Below are 22,563 nucleotides of genomic sequence, written 5' to 3'. Positions count from 1 at the left end.
CCCAAGTATAAATTTGTGATAGTGTTTTCATTTTATTAATCACAAATTTTGGATATAATATTATGGAAGTTTACTCTTCCCAGAAGAGTTCATTTGGATTTGGTACATGGTGTCACACAAGGCCACCTGGGGAGGACAGCACATATGTGATGTACTGTACGAAGCAAACTGTCAAATGAATGCAAAAAGAGGTTTTTATCATATAGGAAATAGCTTGCAAGCATAAAATCAGTGGCTGAACATACAAATTACAAAGGAGTGCAAAACCATCTTCAGGTATTTAAAATAAATCGTGATCTTATTATTATTCCGCTTTTTTTCTGTTAAGATCATATCAGGTATGTATTTAGATAATTCATGCAGCTCGTGCAGATTATTTAGTAAGTACACGGAAAATAAATCATAGACCTTTTTCTGCGCCTGCGTGATGATTCGTCGGGCGGAAGTGGCTTTGATTGCGGAAGTGTACAGATGCTGTGGTGCTGTTGTAGGCGTAGCTCATTAGCAGTCATCTTTGGGACTGTAATTTGGCTGTGTTTTTTCCCCTTCACTTGTATGTAGTTTTGTGGGAGGTTCGTGTTCGGATTCACGGCTCGATCAGGTAAGAACGACAATAACGCTGTAGCGGCGGTGGAGAGCGTTTTAACCCCCTGACTGCAGCTAACAGCGCGGCTAACGCGACGGCTCTGAGCCCGACGATGAGCTTAGTGACAGGGATCGAGGAGAAAGCGTTATAGCACCCAGAGAGACTTAAACGAGCGCTGACACTACATATTTGTAAGTTTTTTGTTTCTATAAAGACCACACTGATTGTAAACGTTCAGAAAGTTCAGTGATAAACTAGCTGACATTTACTGTCATTCTGGTTGTTGGATGTTTACTTTCTCAGATACTGTAAGGATGGTGAGCGATTTATCTAAAACAACATGCCTTATTTATGTTTACAGCATTTAAATGAGTTGCAGGTTAATTCTGATATTATATATGTCATATATATTTAAAATACACTGTTACGCTGATAAATCCCATGTTTATATTATTTTGCTGGCTCAATGCTTCTGAAAGTTAATTTATTGAGGGTTGACCTCGGGTTTGGTATCATACGCTGGTTATTTTGTGTGGTCTTTTCTATTTTAATTCTGGAGGCTTGAGTCTGCAATAAAGAGAGGTTGCTTGATTTTCGCTTTAAAAGTTACTCCTGTTTTGTATGTAGGTGTTTGATCTTCACCTGTGGTGAATACAGGGTCCCCCTCTTGACTATAGTAGAAAAGATGAATAAATTAAAATAGGCTGAGATTTAATAAGTAGACAGTTGGAGGACTTTCCTTCTAGAAGAATATTAGAGATAAATGAAAATTACCACATTAAAAAAATGTTATTGGGGTTACTTGTACTCATCCATAATGTACGTTTTTGTTTATCAAAAAGCACTTCCTGCAGGCCCATTCTGAGTCTGGAAGAACTGACTGAAAAGACTGACTGCGCAGCTGTGTAGGTTAGAAAGAAGGCAATAGATAACACCAGGCAGCATGAACTGCAAATACCTCCACCCCTCTCCTGTTATCAGCACCACTCCTCCTGAGCTAAACTGTTAAGAAGTGACCGCCTCTTTACGCATTGTGTTTCTGTCCCTTCTAGCCAAGAAGCCATCGTAGGAAAATCAATAGCAGCCCTTTGACTGTTAGTCAGCATGCTGACGAAGCCTAGAAAACCTCCAGTCACACCAAATCGACCCTCCCAGGCGTTTCTTCCTAAATCAGCCAGTGATTTTTAGACTGAGTTGTGGCCTTGATGCTGGGGACACTGTCTCTTTGTGCTAGCGTATACACAAGTCTGTGTTTCCTACATCATTACATACTGAATTATTCACTTAAAATATATTCTACACATGCATATTTTCCAGCAACATAATTGAGAATTCATAATAGATAAGTTTTCTTGTTGAAAATGGCTAAATCCAGCTGGAAACATCTCATATTTTGTTGAGTTTTCTTCCTGTTAACTTCTAATAAAACTTAAATTTCCAGAGGACTCGTGAAGGCTTTAGGGACTTCTGAAAGAAGACAAAGCCGTGTTAGACATGAACTATGAAATAAACTTAAAAGGTTTAAAGGGCTCATGTAGTTGGCTCTGTAGACAGAGCTGGCTGTCACTCGCTTAGATTTTTCCGATTCCTGTTTGAGAATGAAAGTCCGACTGTGCCCTGAAGAAGTAGGCTTGTTGTTGTTGTTGTTGTTGTTTAGGCATCATTCTGTTGTTTTTGGTTTGGTAGGTTAGAGACCGGCCACATGTGTGGTACGCCTTTATAAGTTTTTTTTAATTTAAAGATCACAAATGGCTCTTTCAAAATATATATGACCATTTTTGTACATGTATATTTTCATCATCTCCTCCTCCACGTATGCGCTCACCTTCATCATTTCCACGTCATCCTCTTCACCTCAAGCCTGATCTCCTGAACTGAAGTCAGGGCTCTAACATATGAAAACTTGCACAAACATGCTTATTTATTCCCAACATTGTTACAGTTAGGCATGTGACCCTCCCGTCTCTGGACAGCTGACAGCGAGTCAGTGAAACAACAACAGCTGGTTAAAAGCTAACATTATACCAGCTAATGCAAGGCTCAAGGGTCCTAAAAAAATCACACTTTCCCTCTGATAAACAGTTTAATTACATCCTCACATCATATGAGATTTGTGTTTGTGTTGGATCTCCTTCAAAGAGAGTTTCACTAATGCTGGCTCACAGCAGCTAACGGGGCACATACGGACAGAAACGTTTAGGATATGCTCAACAACTCACCTCAGTGACGCTGTCTTCACACAGAGGTGAGCTTCACTTGTATCACAGTCATTTCACAGCCTCATTCAGAGTGACATCTCCTCCAGAGAGGTGGACATGTAGTAACAGCTGGGGTAAACAGCCAGCTGACAGCCAATACTCACTACAGATGAATAGTGTCGGAGTTATTAGTTTTACGGTGCCGACCGTAGCATTTTAATTGGGAGGGATAAGAAAACAGAATTCGATTGACTCCAATCTGCAATTTATTGATATCTACCGGCTGATATTTTCCACACTGTACCTTTAATTCTAACTAAGAACCAGCTGCAGATCAAGCATACCAGTAAGCCAGCTGTTGGTGGTGGAAGCAAACAAATCCATCCAAATCCTGGAAAATTCCCTCTTTTCCTGTCTTTTTGTAATTGTAACTAGGTGGACTCTGGACTAGCCTTTCATATGTATATATCTACACTATTCCTGGCTATTAAGGTTCAGATAAATTAAGAGGATAAGTCAGGTGAGGTATGTAGGCTATCGCACACTGCAGATTTCTAGATAAATTTACTCCACTGCGATGCTTTGTTTCGTCTTTTTGCACCCACTTCATTTTTTGCTCAGCTGTTTTGAAGAAAAAGTCGAGCTAATGTCACATGGCCATAACTGGAGAACAATGTGACCTAGAATGGACAAATTCGCACCATAGATACATTCTTTTTAAGCTAGACCCATCAAACTTCACACTTTTTCACTGACTTTACTATAACAGCACTTTGAGCTTTCTTTCTTTCTTTCTTGTAGAATTAAAGTTCAGTTACAAGTTCAATAATTTTGCTCATATTAAGTCAATGAGAAATAGTGTTAAATAGTCTTGATCTCAGCATTAACCAAAATAATCATGATTAGCTCTGCTTCCAAGTCAGAACTGAGTCCCGACTGTGACGTTGTGCTCAGAGGCTTCCTGACAGGCGCTGTGGATGTTTTGCGTTAACAATGCATTGTTAAAGATTCCACTGAATGCCATATTCAGCCCTCAGCCTGTTTCTCCAGTCTACCAGGTTGAGCTGTTGTGATGGCCGATCACACTGATGTCAGCCTGCAGCCGGAGGAGCGAGTCCGCGCCCTGACGAAGAAGGGCAGCTCGGTGGAGGTTAACGACGACGTGCCCCCGCGCCGCTACTTCCGCTCAGGCATGGAGATGATCCGCATGGCTAACATCTACACGGAGGAGGGCAACATCGAGCACGCCTTCGTGCTTTACAATAAATACATTACGTGAGTAACTTTTCACTCGTCTGTCCATATTGATCGAAGTGAGCTGAGAGGAAACCATGAATGAGTTTACATAAAGACCTCCCTCAAGCATTGGCTGACCTTTACCGTGCTTGGTTTTTTTTTCCCTCAAAGGCTCTTTATAGAAAAACTTCCCAAGCATCGGGATTACAAGACCGCCAACATTCCTGAGAAGAAGGACACACTAAAGGTGCTCATAGAGTTGTTTTTGTACAACTAATTGTTTTAAAGGAAAGTCTGACATTTAATTAATTCTGATTAATCTGCAGAAACTGAAGGACGTTGCATTTCCTCAAGCAGAGATTCTCAAAAAGGCCCTATTGAAAAGATTTGAACAGGAATATGCTCAATATGTTGTCAAAAAGGTGAGCTGAAACACTGGTTCATTTTCCTGTATTTACACCCTTAGTCGTACATTAATACACATTTGAAACATTTAAGAGATTAGAAGCAATTAAATGAAATCCAGTGTGTATTGAGAGTCCAAAAAGCTGGTGAATCATTAACAAGCGCTACAATAACCTCATATCATAGTTCATTAATGTGCACCTGAACTGACCTTCAGTAGTCACTCAGAAGCAGCTCATGTGCTGCACTTGCATTTTTAGAAGATTACATCATCTTCATCATCATCCGAAGTTCAACAAACATAATCTTGCTGTTTAAAAAGGTCCAAAAAGGAGAAACAACTGTTGAAGCAAAGCTCATATGTGATGTGTTTGCTACATGCTCAGAAAGAGGAGGAGGAGGCCTTTGCACGGGAGCAGTCCAAGCAGCGAGCGCTGGATGCAGAGCGGGAACGCGTGGCTGAGATGCAACGGCGACAGCGGGAGCAGGAGCAGTTCAGTGCCTTTGAGGAGATGATCCGTCGTCAGGAGCTGGAGAAGGAACGCCAGCGAGTGCTTCTGGAGTTCGCCACTCCGGCTGAGCCTTCTCTCGACACACCGCTCATTCCGGGCATCCAGGGCCCACCGTTAGTCTCCCCAACCTTTCCTCAAAACCCAGGAGAACTGTCCAATCACCAGTATAACCACCCTCCCGCATCTATCGGCACACCCACGACCGGGCCGCCCAGCTTCGACCGCTCACTCAAGCCCGGGTCTCTGGTCAGCCCAGGGAACAACAGTGAGTTCATTCTTTTGTGTCACGATGGGCTGGCCTTTACGGGATTTAAAACACTGCCCTGCTCCTGTGTGAGAGTATTTGTTCCTCTGAGCTGATTTCTTTCCACCCCCGACCTACTTAATTTCCTGTTTACATCATGGCTTGTTTCAGAACATCACAAAAGTCCAACTTTCCCATTCAGCTTTTGTGTATGGTTTCTGCAGATACAATGGTGGATGCCCTTCGGCAGTTGGCTGTTCCTGCTGAGCTGTGCCGGAGCTTTCTGAGGTTGGCTGAGGCCAACACAAGCAGAGCTGTAGAAACTTGTGGCATCCTATGTGGCAAACTGGTAAGATGCTGGAACAGAGCGGCTGTGCTGGACTGGTAGTGCTGAAGTATAAAAATGAGAATACATAAAGGCTTTCATCCATAAATGAAGGTTTACGCTATAACCAGAGGTGGTTGATGTTAGTGTTTTAATTCTGAGGCTGTGAATATGGATTTGAAATGAAACTGAGACATCAGCTGACCTCCACCACAGAGGTTTAGACGATAATCTGACACTTCTGTCATTGTCCTGTAGCCATTGTTTAAGTTATATCATTTGCCGGTGGGGTTAACTTGAAGGCCCTTTTCACTTTTTTATGAGCATGACTAAGTGTTTTTTACTAGCAATAGCCGAGTAAGTGCACAGTGTTAATTTTGCTCCTTGGGTAGCACTTTGGCGGAGAGCAGGCCATGCATAATTTAAAGGAGTGTAACAGTAAGACACTTTCTGTGTTTCTCCAGACCAGAAATGCGTTTACTGTGACCCACGTCATCGTACCAAAGCAGTGCGGCGGTCCGGACTACTGTGACACAGAAAACGAGGAGGAGCTCTTCCTCATACAGGACCAGTATGATCTCATCACCCTCGGTTGGATACATGTGAGTAAAGATGGACAGGTTGTGGCCAGTGCTGTCAAATAATCAGCACACACTCACCGACCAATCAAGGAATAGCTTTTCTCTAGCAACCAGGGGTCACATGGTTTCTCTGTGCCAGTCGCAGTCACGCAGTTTACAAATGCAGCAACAGACTTAACTAGCATAACTTTGCGTTCCACCATTTCATCCATAAGAGGTCACAAAGCCCGAAACCAGTGGGTGACGTCATGGTGACTGCATCCATCATTTACACCATCTATGGGGACTGACCTGCTTTCAGAGCCTCAGGAGGCTACTAGAGGAATCGTAGCTTTTGGTATCTCTGCCCTGGAATAATTTTCAATTCCCAAATGCTGTTGCTTGTATCAAATTCCCAGGATTACCTGTGCTGTGATTTGAGTTTTTAACTTTTATTTGATCAGGTGTATATTTAAGCTTTTGTGTAGACAGGCTGGCAGGCTTGCACAAAATATTGTCTCCTCACAAAAATAAGACCTCATCATTACACCAGTTCTTTTCTGCACTGTACACTGAAGTCTGCCCTCTGTTTCCCAGACTCACCCCACACAGACGGCCTTCCTGTCCAGTGTCGACCTTCACACACACTGCTCCTACCAGATCATGTTACCAGAGGCCATCGCTATCGTCTGCTCGCCTAAATTCAATGAGTGAGTGGGAGACCTGGGAATGTCCTGACTTCCTGAGCTGAGAAGTTAGTCAGTTCCTGCGTTCTGACTCATTCGGATTCGTGTTTGTTTCAGAATTGGCTACTTCAGGTTGACAGATCGGGGAACAGATGAGATTTCCACATGTAAACAGAAAGGTTTTCACCCTCACAGCAAAGAGCCGCCTCTATTTACAGTGAGTATATCTCTGCTGGGAGGCCATACATGCAGTGTTGACACAAATGGGAAAAACATATATCAGGACTAAGACTGATACTTAGAACAAACTATTACAAACAAAACTGAGGGCCTGGCCAAAAAAACTCCTCACTTGTTTCTGCTCCAGTTTTTCTTCTTGTAAATTTCCACCTGGAGCAAAATGAATCTGTCTTTTTGCAAATAATAAAGCTGTTCATAGTATGTGACTGAAAACTCTGATTTATAACGCAGTCTTTGGATCTGGAATGGTGTCAGACTTTAGTCTTTTTGAAAGTATTAGTGTGAATCAAGAATAAAGATCTCTGTTTAGAAGCAGATGTCACAAACTTGTTTTTCCGCAGCTGTCGAGTGCAGTTGATCTGCTCTACAGATAAATGTACTGTATGCACAGTTTTAGGTCATAAATGATTTTGGGGTGGGGCAGGTCTTACTGCAGAAATGGTGCCGGTGATGGGGATAACGGGTACCTCCCTATGAATTATTACTGGCTAAAGTCATGCAGATCCATCCTCTGCCTCTCAGGGAATGGGGGATCAGCTCAAAGTGTCAGATAAAAATACATAATTCTCTCTGAAAATTGGGGTTTTGCTGACCTCCAGTGGTTCAACTTCAGATTTCATCACAAAAGTCCTTCAAGAAGCCAGTCTTGCCATTTGGCCGGCATCACGGCAGCACCAATGTGCACTTATTATTTTGAGCCAGGAGAGAGCCTCTACATTAATAACTGTGGAAACGGGGACATTAAAACTGCATGTATAGAATCAAATCTGTTACAAAACCTATTGTATTTATTGCACTGCTTCTACTTTGCACTACTAAACTCCCCGGGCTGAGTATTTTATTGCACTCTCTACATATACTGCTCATGTTATATGCTTTTTTTAATCACTGCTCAATCACTTCTGGTTAGATGCAATCTGCATTTCATTGCACTGTACTTGGGACATATGCAGTGACAATAAATTGAATCTAATCTAAAATTGCCCCAAAATACGATTTAATAAGCTTTTTTTTTCTCCACAAGTCATATTTGGGCTAGACATGCAAAGAAGCTTTAAAAAGTACTCTTACTTCTGTCTTCACTGTGATAACGAGTGGATGAAGCTGTCATTAACTTCTGCTGTGATTCCCAGTCCTGTTTTATTTGGCTCTTCAGTCTTTTAGCTGACTCTCTGAATATGTAACTGAAGTGTGTTTCTCCTTTCAGCATGCGGGACATGTCACCATCACTGATGGCACGGTGTCCATGATGGATTTGCGGTGATCTTTTTTTTTTTTTTTTTTTTTCCCTTTTTCACCAAAACACTCTAAGACTGTTTTATCAAGCTGAAAAAAAAACACTCATTTTTATTTTCAGGGTGGTTCTGTGCAAATACAGACCACAGTTTTCCCATCGTTATGGACCTCAGTTGTTCTCCAAGGGAGCAACCCTGCAAACCTTTTTTTTTTTTTTTTTCCTCTGCCCTGTTAAGAAGATAATCCACATATTGCACTTTCCAAACAAGCAGCTGCGATCCACCTAAAGGACTGGCTCTCGGGCCCCTGTGTTTCTGTCAGTGTGTGGTGTACTTCTTTCCTTTTATCATGGAAAAAAAAAAAAACTACATTCATCAGTGACAGAGATGCGCCTGGTAACCCAACCCTTTCTTTCACCTTCCCTGTCATCAGATTTTGGTTCTGCCTGAAGGATAAAGTGCCAAGGACGAGAACACGCACGCGTTGATGAGGTTTTCATTGTGCAGCACGAAGTCCAGCGTGAACTTTGTAATTTAATCTCTGTTCGTTCAAAGTGTTGCGAGTGATGAGAGAAGTGAAAGCCAGTTGTAACTCAGGTATGCAGGCAGTGCTGCTGTAGCTGCTCTGTGTTCTATTTTTTATATCCCATCACTCCGGACGATCCTCTGCCTTTAAAGGTTTCTGTCTGAAGTTTAATTCCTGCTTATAATCCGTTCAGCTTTTTTAAAATGTTCTTATTCCTTCTGGAGTGAGGGGTCGGCAGATCGTTATAATGTGTCCGTGCTTTAGAGGACACGTGTGCAGTCTGAATGTACCTGAATGCTCCACATTACCACACATTACTAACCACCGGGCCGTGGATCGTGACTCTGTAACCAGTTTTGTTTGCTCCCTTCTCTTGTTAGAAGAAGTCAGTGATTACCCATGATTATGAATTAATTGCCAAGAAAAGAATAAACAATGTAGATGAATTTATTCTTTGTCTTTTTGTATTTGTACACTGAGAGATGTCAGAAATAATAGATGCAACTCCACAAGAAGACGGAGACAAACGTGTGCAATAAATCCATTATTGACAAAGATCAGATAATCAGTCATTTCACATATAAGTGAGCCTGTAATTTATATTTACAAAATAAAGGTTTTTATGTATGAAAGGTCGTCGGTGTGTATGCAGTTAGAGAATTAAAACTATGATTAAAATATAAAAACATCATAAAGATAACTACCAGGTAGATGTATTGATGATTCTGAGAAAACAAAACTATGAACCAGTATTTTATTACATTTTTAATGGATGGAGTATTTCTGAATTATTGATTTTTAAGAATCAGAAAGCATACATTTTTCATTAGGTGCATGTGGACAAGAAATTTGATTAATTTAGAACCACGCATTTTAATTTATGTTAAATTATTTCTCCTATAGTAATAGTGCTCTTGAGCGAGAAATTTTGAGTGTGCCAGCACACCTGCTGCCGTTGGATTTGTCAGCCAATCAGAGCCGCAGAAGCGCGGCTTCAAAAGGTGTGAAGATGTTTTTCATATGATCAAAAACCTGCTGTGAAGCTGCTGTTTTAATGGTCCAGATATCAAACGACACGGAGGCTTAGGGCCACATTTACTTAGCGTGAGGGCGCAAAGCTGCACCGACCTCAGTGGAAGGTTCTGTAGGGGAGCCAACAATGCGCTAATTTACACGCAAAAACGCACACAGTTCATGTCAGTAATATCAATCATCTGCTGAGGGCAGCGCAAATTACCGGATTAAAAAAAAAAGCGGACCCATAGAGAGAGCGAGTCACGTGCTGAGCAAAATAAATACAGGGTTAACGCAGTTTTTACGCATGCTGGAAACAGAAATTGTAGGGGAGTGTGAGATCTCAGGATAAATCAGGTGGAGCGCAGCTTTTAGAGGAGGGAGGGTGCTTTATCATATATATATATAAAAAAGAAAAAATAGTCCACCGGATAAACCTGAAACTTGTGTAACAGATGATCTGACGTGTAGAAAGACATAAAACGTTATCTACCGTTAGATCCCGTGGTGTGGAAATGTGACGACTAAAGCCTGAAACAATGCAAACCCAGCAGGCACTGTAAAAACTAACTTGGCTGCTTCCAGTGCCCAATGCAAGACGCATCCTTGTACGCATTTTGTATCGGGATCTCCTCCCTCTGCGATGCTGCAGGTTAAGATGAGTTAAGTTTGGCTCTGTCCAAAATAGGCACGTCCAGAAATATGTGGCACATTATGTCCACATTGTTACGATGCAGCATTCATGCAGTAACCCTGTAACGCACATCAGGCGCAAAATAAGACTTGATTTTTTTTTTCAGCGTTGAATTAAGTACAATTTGCAGTGTCAATCTGCTTTCAAACAGTTAGTGTGCATTATTATGGACAATGTCATTTTTTCTGTTCTGTCTGACTTGCACTATACCATAAATTTACTGACACTGATCGAGGTGCAATGTTTTATAAAAGCCGGGACTGCGGGCGCTCCCTCAGTATTTAGCATGCTTCAGTGCTTTTACCGCGCTGTCGATAGGGGGCAGCAGAGGGCAGTTGTTACCTACGGTGTACCGTTAAAGACGACGACGATAAAGAACATAAACAGGAAGTCATGAAAAGCACACAGTAGTTATTGTGTTCAAATTCTTTGTATTTTGTTGTTTTACTCACGGTATTTCTTCAGACTTGCTCAGAAAGTCAAAATGGGGAAGCGACAGCACCAGAAAGATAAAATGTAAGCATCAAGCAGCTGTGAAACGTGCGTGTTTGGCAGCAATTAGCACTTTAGGGGCTAGCAGCAGGCTAAACCCACATTAGCGTTACTAACAGAGTAAAACGTTACACTTAAAGTTGTACAATCCCCTTTGTTTTTTCTTACCTGTGTGTTGTTGTCCCCATACAGGTACATCACATGTACAGAATACACGAACTTCTATGGAGGGAAGCGTGCAGGTAAGCTAGTTCTCAGACTCACCTGGCAGCTAAAAACAGCGTCTCGAGTCACTGTGTGCATTAGGCTGCGGCTTGTTTAGCTGCTGCTATTTGTTATGTCACTGAGCCATATTGAACAGCACGTATTTACAGCATTTAACATCACTGTTTATGCTGAACCAGGACCTGTGAAGGTGAAACGTGCTGCTGCACTGGTTTCGAAATGTAGTCTGTCATAAAGAAGCAGATTTTTAATTGTCTTAATTTTGCTTTTTTTAATTAACTTTACAGAAATCCCACAGGCAAACTTCAGGCGCCTCCCCTTCGACCACTGCAGGTAACACGAGACTTGTTTATCATGAGGAGAGGCATTTTAGAAAAATACAGGAGGTCAGAGTGAAAGGGGAGGTTTACAAGATCGTAGCGACACCTGTTATAATCTGTGGTTTGGAGATGGTGGCACGAACAAAAAGACAGGAGACAGAGCTGAAGATGCTAAGCTCTTCACTGGGAGCGACCAGAATGGACAGGATTGGAAATGAGTCCATCAGAGGGACAGCTCAGGTTGAGCAGTTTGGGGAAAACGTTAGAGGCAAAGCTGAGAGGTTTGAGGTTTGGACATGTGCAGAGGAGGGATATTGGATACATTGGTGAAAGGATGCTGAACATGGAGCTGCTAGGCAGGAGGAAAAGAGGAAGACCATAGACAAGATTCATGGATGTAGTGAAGGAGGACATGCAGAGGGTTGGTGTGACAGAGGAGGATGCTGAGATAGGGTGAGATGGAGGTAGATGATTCACCGTGGCAACCCTTAAAAGGAGCAGCCGAAAGAAGAAGAAGCAGCAGCAGAGATGTTGAGATTTTATGTTTGCCGCATCTGGTCACATTTTTGTTGAGTAGCTGTAAACTGTAGATATTTGCCTTACTGTTTGGGGGTCCAGCCTGGCCCCCCGGATGTACTGAAGTCACTAACATTTAAAATTTTACTCTGCTACTCCTGGTGAGGTGATGCCAGCAAAATGACACAGGCGGGAAAGTTAGAAGTATTTCTAGATTTCCACACATTATTCAGAAAGAGCAAAGTCCCCCAAATTTGTTTAGTTTCTTTTTTTAAGGTATCTCAGACTGTTGATCTATTTTGCAAGTGCATGCTTCATTAAATGTGAACCTGTATTTCTTATATTAAAAGAAGGATGTTTTATTATGCATTTGTTTGGTCCACTTAGGAACAAATTGTGCTGCAGGTGGCCCATTAACTGATTCAGAACTGTACGGGCGGATGTCTCACTAGAAAGAGAAGGGAAACACATCACACTAGTTTTAAACCCCTCTGCTGTATTGATTTTAAACTCCTGTTGCTTGCACATCATAGCACATCATAGTTTCGCTTCGGTCAGTTCATAAAGTATGAACGTGTACGGCTCTGCAGGTCCTCCACATGAATCGAGGCATGTGGGCAGTTTTTAGCTGTTATTCCCCGAGTCACGGAAACAGGCTGAGCCAGAAGACCTCAGAGCAGCTGGAAGTGTTAAAATCTTTAAACTCAGACTTAAACCTTCCTCCTCCAAGCCCAATATTTGCATGAGTCTACCTTATTTTTACTTTCTTTTTGGCTTCCTTTTTAATTTAGCATTACATCATTTTATTTGTATTCATCAATTGGAGCTTTTATATCTTTTCTGTGGTTTCAGCTTATTTTATCTAGCCTTTCTTTGTTTTTGTTTTTTTGGTTAATTTTTCTCAATTTAAATTAAGCTTAAGTTCCTTATTAGAGCATGTTATTTCCATTGTTTTATTAATTCTTACATCATTATTGATTTGTTCATCTATGAGCGCTATACAAATAAGCTTTGATTACTTGATTAACTGGTGTGAGATTGACACCCCTGCTCTAAAACGTTTCAGCCTGTCCCTGCAGCCGTTTGAATATCCGGTCTGCACTGAGGAGGGCGTCGTCTTCGACCTGTTGTGAGTAAATGATGTCTTTTGAGTATAGATGTAAGCCAGTTAAACCAATGGGAGAAGCTTTGAAGGGATTGCAATGAGTCAGCATTAATGGGATATGTCGAGACAGTTACCAGTTTTCAGTGTCTTTAGCTAGATGAGAACTTATGTTGAATAAACAACCTCCTTCAGTATGTTCAGTGCTTGGGTTTAAAATAATCTCAGAGCTCCAAAATTGATGATTCAGTAAAAATGTTTGGTCCTAATTTGCTTCGAAGTCTTTTTTTTTTTTTTTTTAATGCTGCTGCAATTGCAGCTAATAAAACACAGATAGGTGGATGGATCAGTGTGTTTGCAGGCTGCTTATGTCAGCTCCTTCTTTTGGCTATCGGACAGTCTCAGAACTGAACGCACTGAACGGGCTTAAGTTTAAAGCTTAACAGCAGCACTAAGAGCCGTGAGCTGTAAAGTAAATATATTCACTTATGTATTCACAAGATTAACAAGTTTCCTTCAGCATCGATCTCCTTTGTCATAATTTTTTCTTATCTACTCTCAATAGATCTCTGTAATCTAAATTAAGTAGGCATCACTCGATGAGTCAAATACCCCCTTTAATGTAAGCGTGCACAGTTTGAAGCAGAAAGTCTGCCTTAACAAGAAAGGTGATAATAACCATAGTGATACCTGTTATTTCTGATTGGGGGGGGTCAGGTTTTATCAAGCAGCTAGCACAAAGAAAACCTGCATATCAAATACCAGCTGTGTTTTTGTACTTTTTAGGCCCTGCAAAGATGATTTTGATGATTTTATCTGCTGTGTTTCTTGTTCTCTGGTCAGGCTTGTCTGTTCATGATAAAACATGTTGCCACATACTGTATCTCCGGTATCTGGTTGCTTCCTTTTAGTTTCATCTAAAAGATCATTTGCTGTCCACCTTTTGTTTTTAGGAGCATTGTTCCTTGGATTAAGAAGTACGGGACTAACCCGACCTCCGGAGAGGTGAGGAAACAATGAGTCCTTCATGGTGTAGCTGCTCCATAAGCTGCTCTCATGCACAAACATGGCCAAAATTCTTGGTACCCATCCAGTGCAAAGAAAATGCACATTAGTTCAAACTGAAGGGAATATTTGACCTCCACTGGTCTGTATTTCAAACAAAGCATGTAGTGGTTTGGACCTGTGGTCCCTCTGCGGGGGAGGGGGCCACAGACACATTTGGTCATTGACATATAAAAGATGGACGTAGCCACTGTGACGTCACCCATTAGTTTTGGGCTCTGTAGCTTAACGTCAGGCTGGCCTTAAGCTCTCTTCCTTGCTCAGTGTGTTATACACAATGATAAAAATAAAACTGAAGGTAGGACTGCGTATCAAATATCATTATAACCATTATATATATCATTATATCACTCATGTCTGAGGGTTTTCAGCAATTTAGTCCAGGTCAACAGGAGGAAGACGCTCCTCACACATTCAGTATCAATACCAGAGCTTTTCTTAAAAGTTAATATGTAGTTATCAGTGATGAATGTAAACACGCACACAGGGCTTATATACAGCACATACTGTATGTACCATTTCCTCCGTTTTGCAGCTGGAGTCTGGTCTCTGTAAGATGCTCCCAAAGTGCCTTCATTAGCACATTTCTACAATTTGAGAAATTAATTTCTTCATTTTTTTTCCCCACAGAAACTGGAAGCAAAGTCTCTCATCAAACTTAACATTGCCAAGAACAACGATGGTAAGTACGTCTACAAATATGTCTACACTAGATGTTTAATGGACAATTAGAAGTAATTTAATACTGTCATTAGTGTTAGCCTAGTTTCCCATGTCACTGAAATCAGACAGTTTTTAGTTAAAAAAAAAAAAAAAGGTCAGATCCATCCTTTTCTTACTGCTTTGCTTTGTGTGAGGGGAAGCTTGAAAAAGAAAATGTGGAGGGTACTTTTTATTTTCTGGAGATGGAATATGAACCAGAAAAGTAAGTGAAGGGAGACGATGTGAGCTAATTCAGCAGAGACTTTTGTGAGGTACTCGTTGACTTTTTGAGGAGTTGTCAGCCTGTGGCAGTGACTGCTGCTCAGCCTGCTGCATTCTTATTTATTTATTTGCTTCATTTTGTTCCAGGAAAGTATCACTGCCCTGTTCTGTACAACGTCTTCACAAATAATTCTCACATTGTTGCCAACAAGGTCACCGGGAATGTGTTTTCTTATGAGGTCAGTGAACTCGCGCTCTCGCTACATTGATCCTCACACAGATACTTTTGGGACAGAAATCGAAGTCTAAAATTACACACACACACAGAAAGAGATGTTATTGATTTTGATCTCAGTGTGATACAGTGCGGATGCTCAGCCCACATGGTCTCACAAGATGCTGCCTTACATCACACAGAATTAGTCGGGTGCAAAAAAAAAAGTCCAAACAAAACAGTTATTGTGTTTTTTATAAGGTGAAATCCACAGTGTTATTCATTCAGTTGTACTGATGTGTTAAACATTAGTGAGGAGAAACACAATTCATATGTTTTCTTTATGACAAACAGGGTTTTATTAATAATATTTCGGTTTTCACTCAGGCTGTGGAGCAGTTAAACATTAAGACCAAAACTTTTAAAGATCTGCTCACAGATGAACCCTTCACAAGAAAGGATATCATAACTCTCCAGGTGAGGCGGTGCTTTATTTATTTTTTTTATCTGCTTGCAAATTTGGCTGCATTTAAATTGAGACATTGTTTCTTCTCTTCTCAGGACCCCACAAACCTGGATAAGTTCAATGTTTCCAGCTTTTTCCATGTAAAAAACAACCTGAAAGTGTTGGACCCAGGTGAGTATTTTTCTGGTGATGGGTACTTCTGCCCATGTAAAAGTGCTCTGATTAAACCATTTAATGTGTCTTGATCTCCCTGGTACGCTTCAGATGAAGAAAAGGCTAAGCAGGACCCAGCATACCATCTGAAGAGCACCAATATGGAGACGAGGGAGACCTTAGCAGAGCTGTACAAAGAATACAAAGGGGATGAACTCCTAGCTTCCACCATGAAGGAGCCAGAGGCCAAGAAGACGGACAAATTAAATGCTGTAAGAAAAAAAGCACTGAGGCCATTTTATAGCTCCTGTTTAAATCGTTTAAAGGTTGCATGTGGACGTCCCCGTGCCAGTATTGCCAAAGTTCTTTGTGACCATACAAATTAGAGCCCAACCAATATGATATTTAGTGATTTCAAAGATCCTATTATATATAGATAGATATCGATAAATAGATCAGCTGGGTGGTTCTGGGGTTGCAAGGTTTAACAGCAGAGCGCCCTCTGTTGGACAAATGATCAACAGTCATAGCTGAAGGGGTGTTTCTCCCGTCTCCTCTTTACTTTTTAAAATTATCACCTGTTAAAAATGCTGACATCGATATATTAGCAAATGCAGCACATTTAATATCGGCAGATATCGGGCTCTAATGTGTCCAAACTTCTAACCCGCTGTCCAAGTGCAACATTTAGACCGTTTCTACGGTCAGGTGCGTTGCACTTGGACAGCGACACGCTGTTTGACCACACTGGATTTGAAGTGAAGCAGTCAGAATGTGACTTGAACCCTTATTCATGTTGTTTTACTAAACTATAACGTTACATAGTCCTTTGCTTTTTTTTGAAAGTCAAAGCCAATTATGAACCTGACGGTTAATTTAATGTAATTAGGAGATTTCTCAGTTAGTCATGCCACTGCAGCAGGTTTAAGAGGGCCTCCAGAACCAGGTGAGGATGTTAGTTTTACTTTGTACACAGGAGGGAGCCAAATATTAGAAAATCACAGTGGATTAAAAAAACAAAACAAAAAACAACAGCAGTGCCTGGAAACACAAACAACAAACAGAAGATATTTACTGTAATCTAAGGAAGATGGATGATGATCTACAAAACGAAGTAAAAACGAAGGATTTAGGCAAATGTTTAAACAATGATATCAGTGTCTGAACCTGAGTGAATAAAATATGGCACATGTTTATATCCATGTGAAAATATCCTACATATACATACTGTAACCTTCCTCCAGGCCTGCTCTCAGTCATCATACCTCTGGGGAACACACACACACACACAAACACACACGCACACACACACACACACACACACACACACACACACCAACGTGTAACAAAGGAGGTCACTGGCAGTGACGTTACCGCCGTGACTGTGTCCTTGAATTACTGGAAAGATGACGCCTGATTCAATTTGAACTGCATCTACACTTCTTTTCTTATCAGCTCCCCTTTGATGCCGGGCCCGTCTCATTTTTTACAGCGCAGCTCTTCCTCGGTCGCTCTCTGACTCGAGTTTATAGTGACGCTCTGACAGCATCTGAGAGAAGAAGGAATATAGGTCAGACAGAGCGTGCAAGGTGAAGTCTGTGCTTTCATGCGCCTTTGCGATAACTGGAGCAGAAGAATGCTAAACGGAGACCGTAGAGCAGACTTGAGCTTTTGAAATCCATTTTCACTTCTTTAATCTTCAGAGTTTTTATTCTTCTCTGACTTGAATAACTCCTTTAGTCTGATCACATGTTTCTGGTTTGTTTAGGTGTATGTTACTATTCAACAATTGCTTTTAGCTGTAATTGAAGCTCAGACAGCGGCTCCAGTGCTCCATAATTATAACCTGATAGAAATCTTTCTGTGCTTGACTCTTAATCATGCAGAGCCTGAAAAAGCTCGCTTACCATTTAGAGCAAATGAGGGGACCACTCAAGTATGAGGCTGGAAAGAGGTGAGGAGGAGTGGAGAAGACTGTTCCCCAACTGGAAGCTGAAGCTTTGGGCCTTTTTAATGAGGAAGTGTCTGCCCTGGCTGCCTCGGAGCCACGTTTAGTCCACTCTGATCTCCACAATAGAGAAAAATGTACAGTAGTGGCAGAAAGTGATGATTTTTCAGCAGTTATTTAATGATTTGTTTGTAAAATGTTATATTTTACAAATTTTAGCCCCACATCTAAAAATATTGATTCTACTGAAAAGTTGAAATTGTTCATATTTGAGAGGCTGCAGACTGTTTTTCAGTTGTGCTCAGCCTGGTGATATAAATATAATTTTATAGACAATTTTTTTGGAGAGTAATGCAACGAAACTAAAGTAACACAGAAGCTCACAAAAATGGAAAATCTTGCGACCCACACACTGGCTTTTCTGGGGCTTTCAAGCACATCTCATACCTGTGACCCTCCCTTGGGACTTAAAGCAGATCATCATGAATCAGACGGTCAGTGGTTCAATCCCCAGCTCCTCCAGCCTATATATATCCAAGTGTGCCGGGGAGTGTGTGCTCAACCCCAGATTATTCTGTATCCACTGTCCCGTGAGAGCCAAAGTATTTTCATACATGCACTGCACCCCTGATCATCTACACAGTACCCAACAGTTGGTCATTAAACAGCCTTTAACCCGCCAGCTTCGATTCCATGTGTCTCAGAACAGGTGAATATGCGGCGGTGGACGTCCTGCCTCCTGCCGGCTCTGTTCAGGCGGCAACTTTAAGACTCAGAGAAGCTGACTGTATTTTTGAGTGCTACATGTTGAGGATATCCTGACTTTATTCTAGAAACATCATCCAGAGTTTATGTGTGAGAATGACTTGAGAGTGCTTTGAGAAGTCTAGTAGAAAAGTGCTTTATAAATTCTACTCTATTTAAAACATCTTGCCACATGATGATGATGATGATGATGAAAATCACCACCCGTCTAACAGCACTCCAAGAATTTAGAAATGATTTTCTTCAGGTTGAGCAGCATAAAGATGTCTGGATTGCATTTATGTCGGTACCTTTTTAGAGCTGCACTGATGCAACTTTTCTGTGTGCTTTTTTTTTTTATTCTGAGAACAGAAAAAGGAGCTTGAAGACTGTCAGAACAAGCCAAGCACCATCATTAACATGGACAGATCATTATATATAAGGTTATAAGCGCTTGTGCTTCTTTTTTTTCTTCCCAGGCCCATTATTCCACAGGGAGAGTTTCTGCCTCGTTCACATCCACAGCCATGACTCCTGCAACGACACACGAAGCAGGCAAGTGAACACCTTGCACACACAAAGCCTCCACAGATTCCCTGTAAAAAGAAACATTTGTCTCCTCTTTCTGTGCTCGCTTTAACCTGCATTCATCCGGGAACGACTGGCTGGCCATGTGTGCTTTTTTTTTTTTTTTTTGGTTGCAAAGTGCCGCTTCACGCTCACACAGTTTAAATGCAGCTGCAAGTGGGAGCTGCTTATTTCGACTGGCGTTTTCTTCCCCTGTCAGCCGCTGAGCTGCTTCATGAAAGAGGTTTGCTGTTATGCAACTGTGTAGTAGGTTCAGCACACTTCAGAAAAAGGAGGACAATGTTTGGATTTAGTGACCTAGTTCAAGTTTCTGAGAAGGGAAGAAATGCCTTGAAATATATTTATACAGAGGTCTTTATTTAGCAAAACACATGAAAGGATTTGTATTTTTTTTTTTTTTTTAAACCAGCGTCTCCAGTGAAAAGCTAAACGCTGGTCTTTAAAAAGCATTTCAATTAGAGATTGTCAAGAGGAGAAAAACAGTCAGGCATAAATCTGCAGAACAGCTTGCCCTGCAGACGCATGCAGGCTTTTTTTAAAGGTCAGAGATCTCACCTGTGGCAACATCAAGCTGAGACTCATAAACGATCAATGAACTCTCAAGATTGTTTTTCAGAACAACTGTCCCCGCTTGACGTGCCAGCTATAAATCTAAAATGTTTTCGTCATCTCCACGTCAACTAAATTTATGTTTGGATGTATTTTACAGATGCTATCGCAGACGACACCGTGCGTTACAGCTATGTGAAGAAAAAAGGATACGTTCGCCTGCACACAAACAAGGGAGACCTAAATCTTGAGCTGCACTGTGATAAGGTAAGAGTGCTCGTATTCACACATGAACGGTAACAGAAATGCTAATCGCTTGAAAAGATGGAAATAATTATGATCGGGAAATAATTATAATAATCAGAGTTGTACTGATGAAAAGATTTTAGCTGTTTAGCCTTGTACTTTTATTTTGGAAAGACGCAGAATTGAGGGGAAAGAGCACACTTGAGCAATTTTTCTTGTTGCTGTAGTGACTGAGCCCTCATTATTATTTTGCTGTTGTCAAATGCACAATGCTGAGTAGAACTGCAAAGAAAATGAAGAAAAGTTCATTAAAAATTGTAGGTTTCTTAACCTTTATTTTACCAAGTGAAATGTTTGAGAACCAGTTCTCATCTACAAACATGACCTGGCCGAGAGGCCCCAGTTTAGCAGTTAGTGTGGGAAGGAGGCTGGAAACCTAAAAATATATAGTTTATTTGTTTTTGGGGTGGCAGACAGGTCTCCTTCCTGGCATTTAAGATTTTGTGAGTTGTTTTTTTTTTTTTTTTTCTTGGTATAAAGGATGGATGTAGTTTCCAGGTCAGAAAAATGAAGGCTACTTCGAAGTACCTTAAACCTGCATTCTCTCTGATGGCCACCAGGTGGTGCTACATGTGGCTGCAAAAAGCAAAAATCTGACCCTGTAGAAGTCTACGGGAAAACGACCTTCTGTCTTAAACTCTGTAAACAGTTTCCTGCTGAGTTTATGGGCGCAGTCACTCATTTTGGGTCGTACTCAATTTAAAAAGAAAAGTCTTCTTACATCAGTTTTATTTTTGGCCGTCTGTCCTCTGTGACATGAAGCGGTTTTATGGATGTGGTTTGAATGTTGGTGCCAGCTTGGAACAAGTGGGTGACTGAGTTGTGGGTATAAATGGGCAAGACTGCGCATGTTTGTGTTGTTACAGCTCTCTGGCTGTCACAAAAGTTTCCAATAATGAGGTTAGCATATGCACGAGTAATTCAGAGGTGTGTGTACTGTGAACAAAGGTCAACACAGCCAGGCTTTCTTTGCATTAGCTGGCTCGACAAAACCAGTAACGGGTATCACGACAGTGGTTATGAACTTTCTCAGTTATGCTTTCTGCTTCAATCTCTGTGCGCTCACATGAAAATGAGAAAACGACTCTTCCACACAAAATGATCCCTGTGAGTGCAGTTTACTCCAATCAGAGACGGTATCACATGATGACGATAAAATGGTGATTAAAAATCTCTAAAGAACATAAAAAATATAAGTAAAATGCAACATTGTTGCAAATGAGACGAGAGATTAATGCAGCAGAAAATCGTTAATCTTGGGATTTATCTCAGAGCGATAAAATAAACAACTGCAATTAGTTATTTTATCGCTGAGTGTGCTCTCAGTGCTGTTGCTTATTTCTCTGCACATTAGAGCTCTGAAACTTTAAGCTGGATCCACTATTAAATGTTAATGGCCACAGCCTAATAAAGGAGATGTGGAAATTGCTTTAGTTTGTTGGCAGGTCAAAGTGAAATTAATTTCTTTGATTGAGCCGGCGTAGCTGCAGTTCCAGCAGCGTAAACGGGACTTAGCGGCAGATGAGACTCCAGTACAACATTTACACATCCCTGTGATAATGCGGTGCTTCATTCAGTGGTTTCAGTAAGCTATACTGCACTTAAAACATGCTATAAATAACACAATCAGCTGATTTTAAACCGAAACTCTGAACATAACCTGCTCCCGACCAGGTTCTGTGCTCGGTATGAGTTACCGTGGTAATTTAGCCAGGTTAAAAAAAAAAGAGCCATTTTTGTGACACAGACAACTCTGACTTTAACTGTACAGTGTGTGAAATCTCACCGCTAGATGTCAGTGGATTGCACATTGCAGTCTGTTTGTCAGAGGGAAAGTGTGATTTTTAGGACACTCGAGACTGTTGTCAGCTGTTCAGAGACGGGAGGGTCACATGTCTAATCTGCTGACAATGAGTAATGTGACAATATTGCGAATAAATGAGCATGTTTATGCACATTTTTGTGTGTTAGAGCCGTGACTTCAGTTCGGGAGATGAGGCTTGAGGTGAGGAGGAAGAGGGTGAGGTGGAAATGAGGGAGGAGAGAGAGCAGTGGTGGAGGAGGGGAAAGAGATGATGAAAATGTACATGTACAAATACTAAATGGTCATATATAGTTTGAAAAAGCTGTTTGTGCTCTTTAAATTAAAGGTAACTTATAAGGTTTACCACGTATGTAGCCGGTCTCTAGCCTCATACATATAACACAGTCAGGCGGAGCGGCGAGGTCCGTCTCGCCCGCTGGATTCGAGATGGCGAGACTACACGGCGGCTTCCACAAACCTGTTCCCACTCCTATTTTTAATGGATTAGTTCCAAATTTATGAAAATTTGTTTCCAGATGTAATTACACACTAATTAGTGTATATTTATGAGTACAGCATTCTTTTTTCTATTAAATAACCTCAAAGTTACTTAGTGTACTTTGAAGCTCGATATAACTCTCTGACTCATTAATCTGGCTTTGTAGTACAGACTGCTCTCAAGCATG

At 41.2% G+C, this 22,563-nt stretch overlaps 2 protein-coding genes across 3 annotated transcripts in view; both read left to right on the top strand.

Annotated features, from left to right (window-relative positions):
* The first annotated feature begins 465 nt into the window (after positions 1 to 465).
* LOC115775963 (STAM-binding protein-like A) lies at positions 466 to 9,199 on the top strand. Of its 2 annotated transcripts, none has more exons than XM_030723517.1 (10): positions 466 to 601; positions 3,835 to 4,059; positions 4,192 to 4,267; positions 4,347 to 4,442; positions 4,812 to 5,202; positions 5,406 to 5,530; positions 5,971 to 6,108; positions 6,664 to 6,776; positions 6,870 to 6,969; positions 8,200 to 9,199. In XM_030723517.1, the coding sequence occupies exons 2-10, from the start codon at positions 3,857 to 3,859 to the stop codon at positions 8,254 to 8,256; spliced, it is 1,299 nt and encodes a 432-aa protein (XP_030579377.1). In that variant the 5' UTR covers positions 466 to 601; positions 3,835 to 3,856; the 3' UTR covers positions 8,257 to 9,199. The 2 variants fall into 2 exon arrangements, with proteins under 2 accessions (XP_030579377.1, XP_030579378.1); XM_030723518.1 differs by lacking the exon at positions 466 to 601 and adding an exon at positions 645 to 777.
* A 1,627-nt stretch (positions 9,200 to 10,826) lies between these two features.
* The window catches only part of ppil2 (peptidylprolyl isomerase (cyclophilin)-like 2), a 32,235-nt gene continuing 20,498 nt past the window's right edge, over positions 10,827 to 22,563 (top strand). Inside the window, 12 exon segments of the mRNA XM_030723526.1 lie at positions 10,827 to 10,977; positions 11,146 to 11,195; positions 11,466 to 11,511; positions 13,081 to 13,143; positions 14,070 to 14,121; positions 14,812 to 14,863; positions 15,253 to 15,344; positions 15,707 to 15,796; positions 15,881 to 15,956; positions 16,050 to 16,210; positions 19,110 to 19,185; positions 19,928 to 20,034. Coding sequence (XP_030579386.1) covers positions 10,946 to 10,977; positions 11,146 to 11,195; positions 11,466 to 11,511; positions 13,081 to 13,143; positions 14,070 to 14,121; positions 14,812 to 14,863; positions 15,253 to 15,344; positions 15,707 to 15,796; positions 15,881 to 15,956; positions 16,050 to 16,210; positions 19,110 to 19,185; positions 19,928 to 20,034 — 897 coding nt within the window. The 5' untranslated portion in view covers positions 10,827 to 10,945.

The sequence above is a fragment of the Archocentrus centrarchus genome, unplaced genomic scaffold (assembly GCF_007364275.1).
Source record: "Archocentrus centrarchus isolate MPI-CPG fArcCen1 unplaced genomic scaffold, fArcCen1 scaffold_26_ctg1, whole genome shotgun sequence".
NCBI classification, from domain to species: domain Eukaryota; kingdom Metazoa; phylum Chordata; class Actinopteri; order Cichliformes; family Cichlidae; genus Archocentrus; species Archocentrus centrarchus.
The sequence above is the reverse complement of the archived record's forward strand: the minus strand, read 5'-3'. Positions and strand labels throughout refer to the sequence as shown.

Coding starts and splice junctions, on each gene's coding strand:
- LOC115775963 (XM_030723517.1), top strand. CDS start 3,857: ATGGCCGATCACACTGATGTCAGCCTGCAGCCGGAGGAGCGAGTCCGC. Junction 5,203..5,405: donor GGTCAGCCCAGGGAACAACA/GTGAGTTCATTC, acceptor TGGTTTCTGCAG/ATACAATGGTGGATGCCCTT. Junction 6,777..6,869: donor TGCTCGCCTAAATTCAATGA/GTGAGTGGGAGA, acceptor TGTTTGTTTCAG/AATTGGCTACTTCAGGTTGA.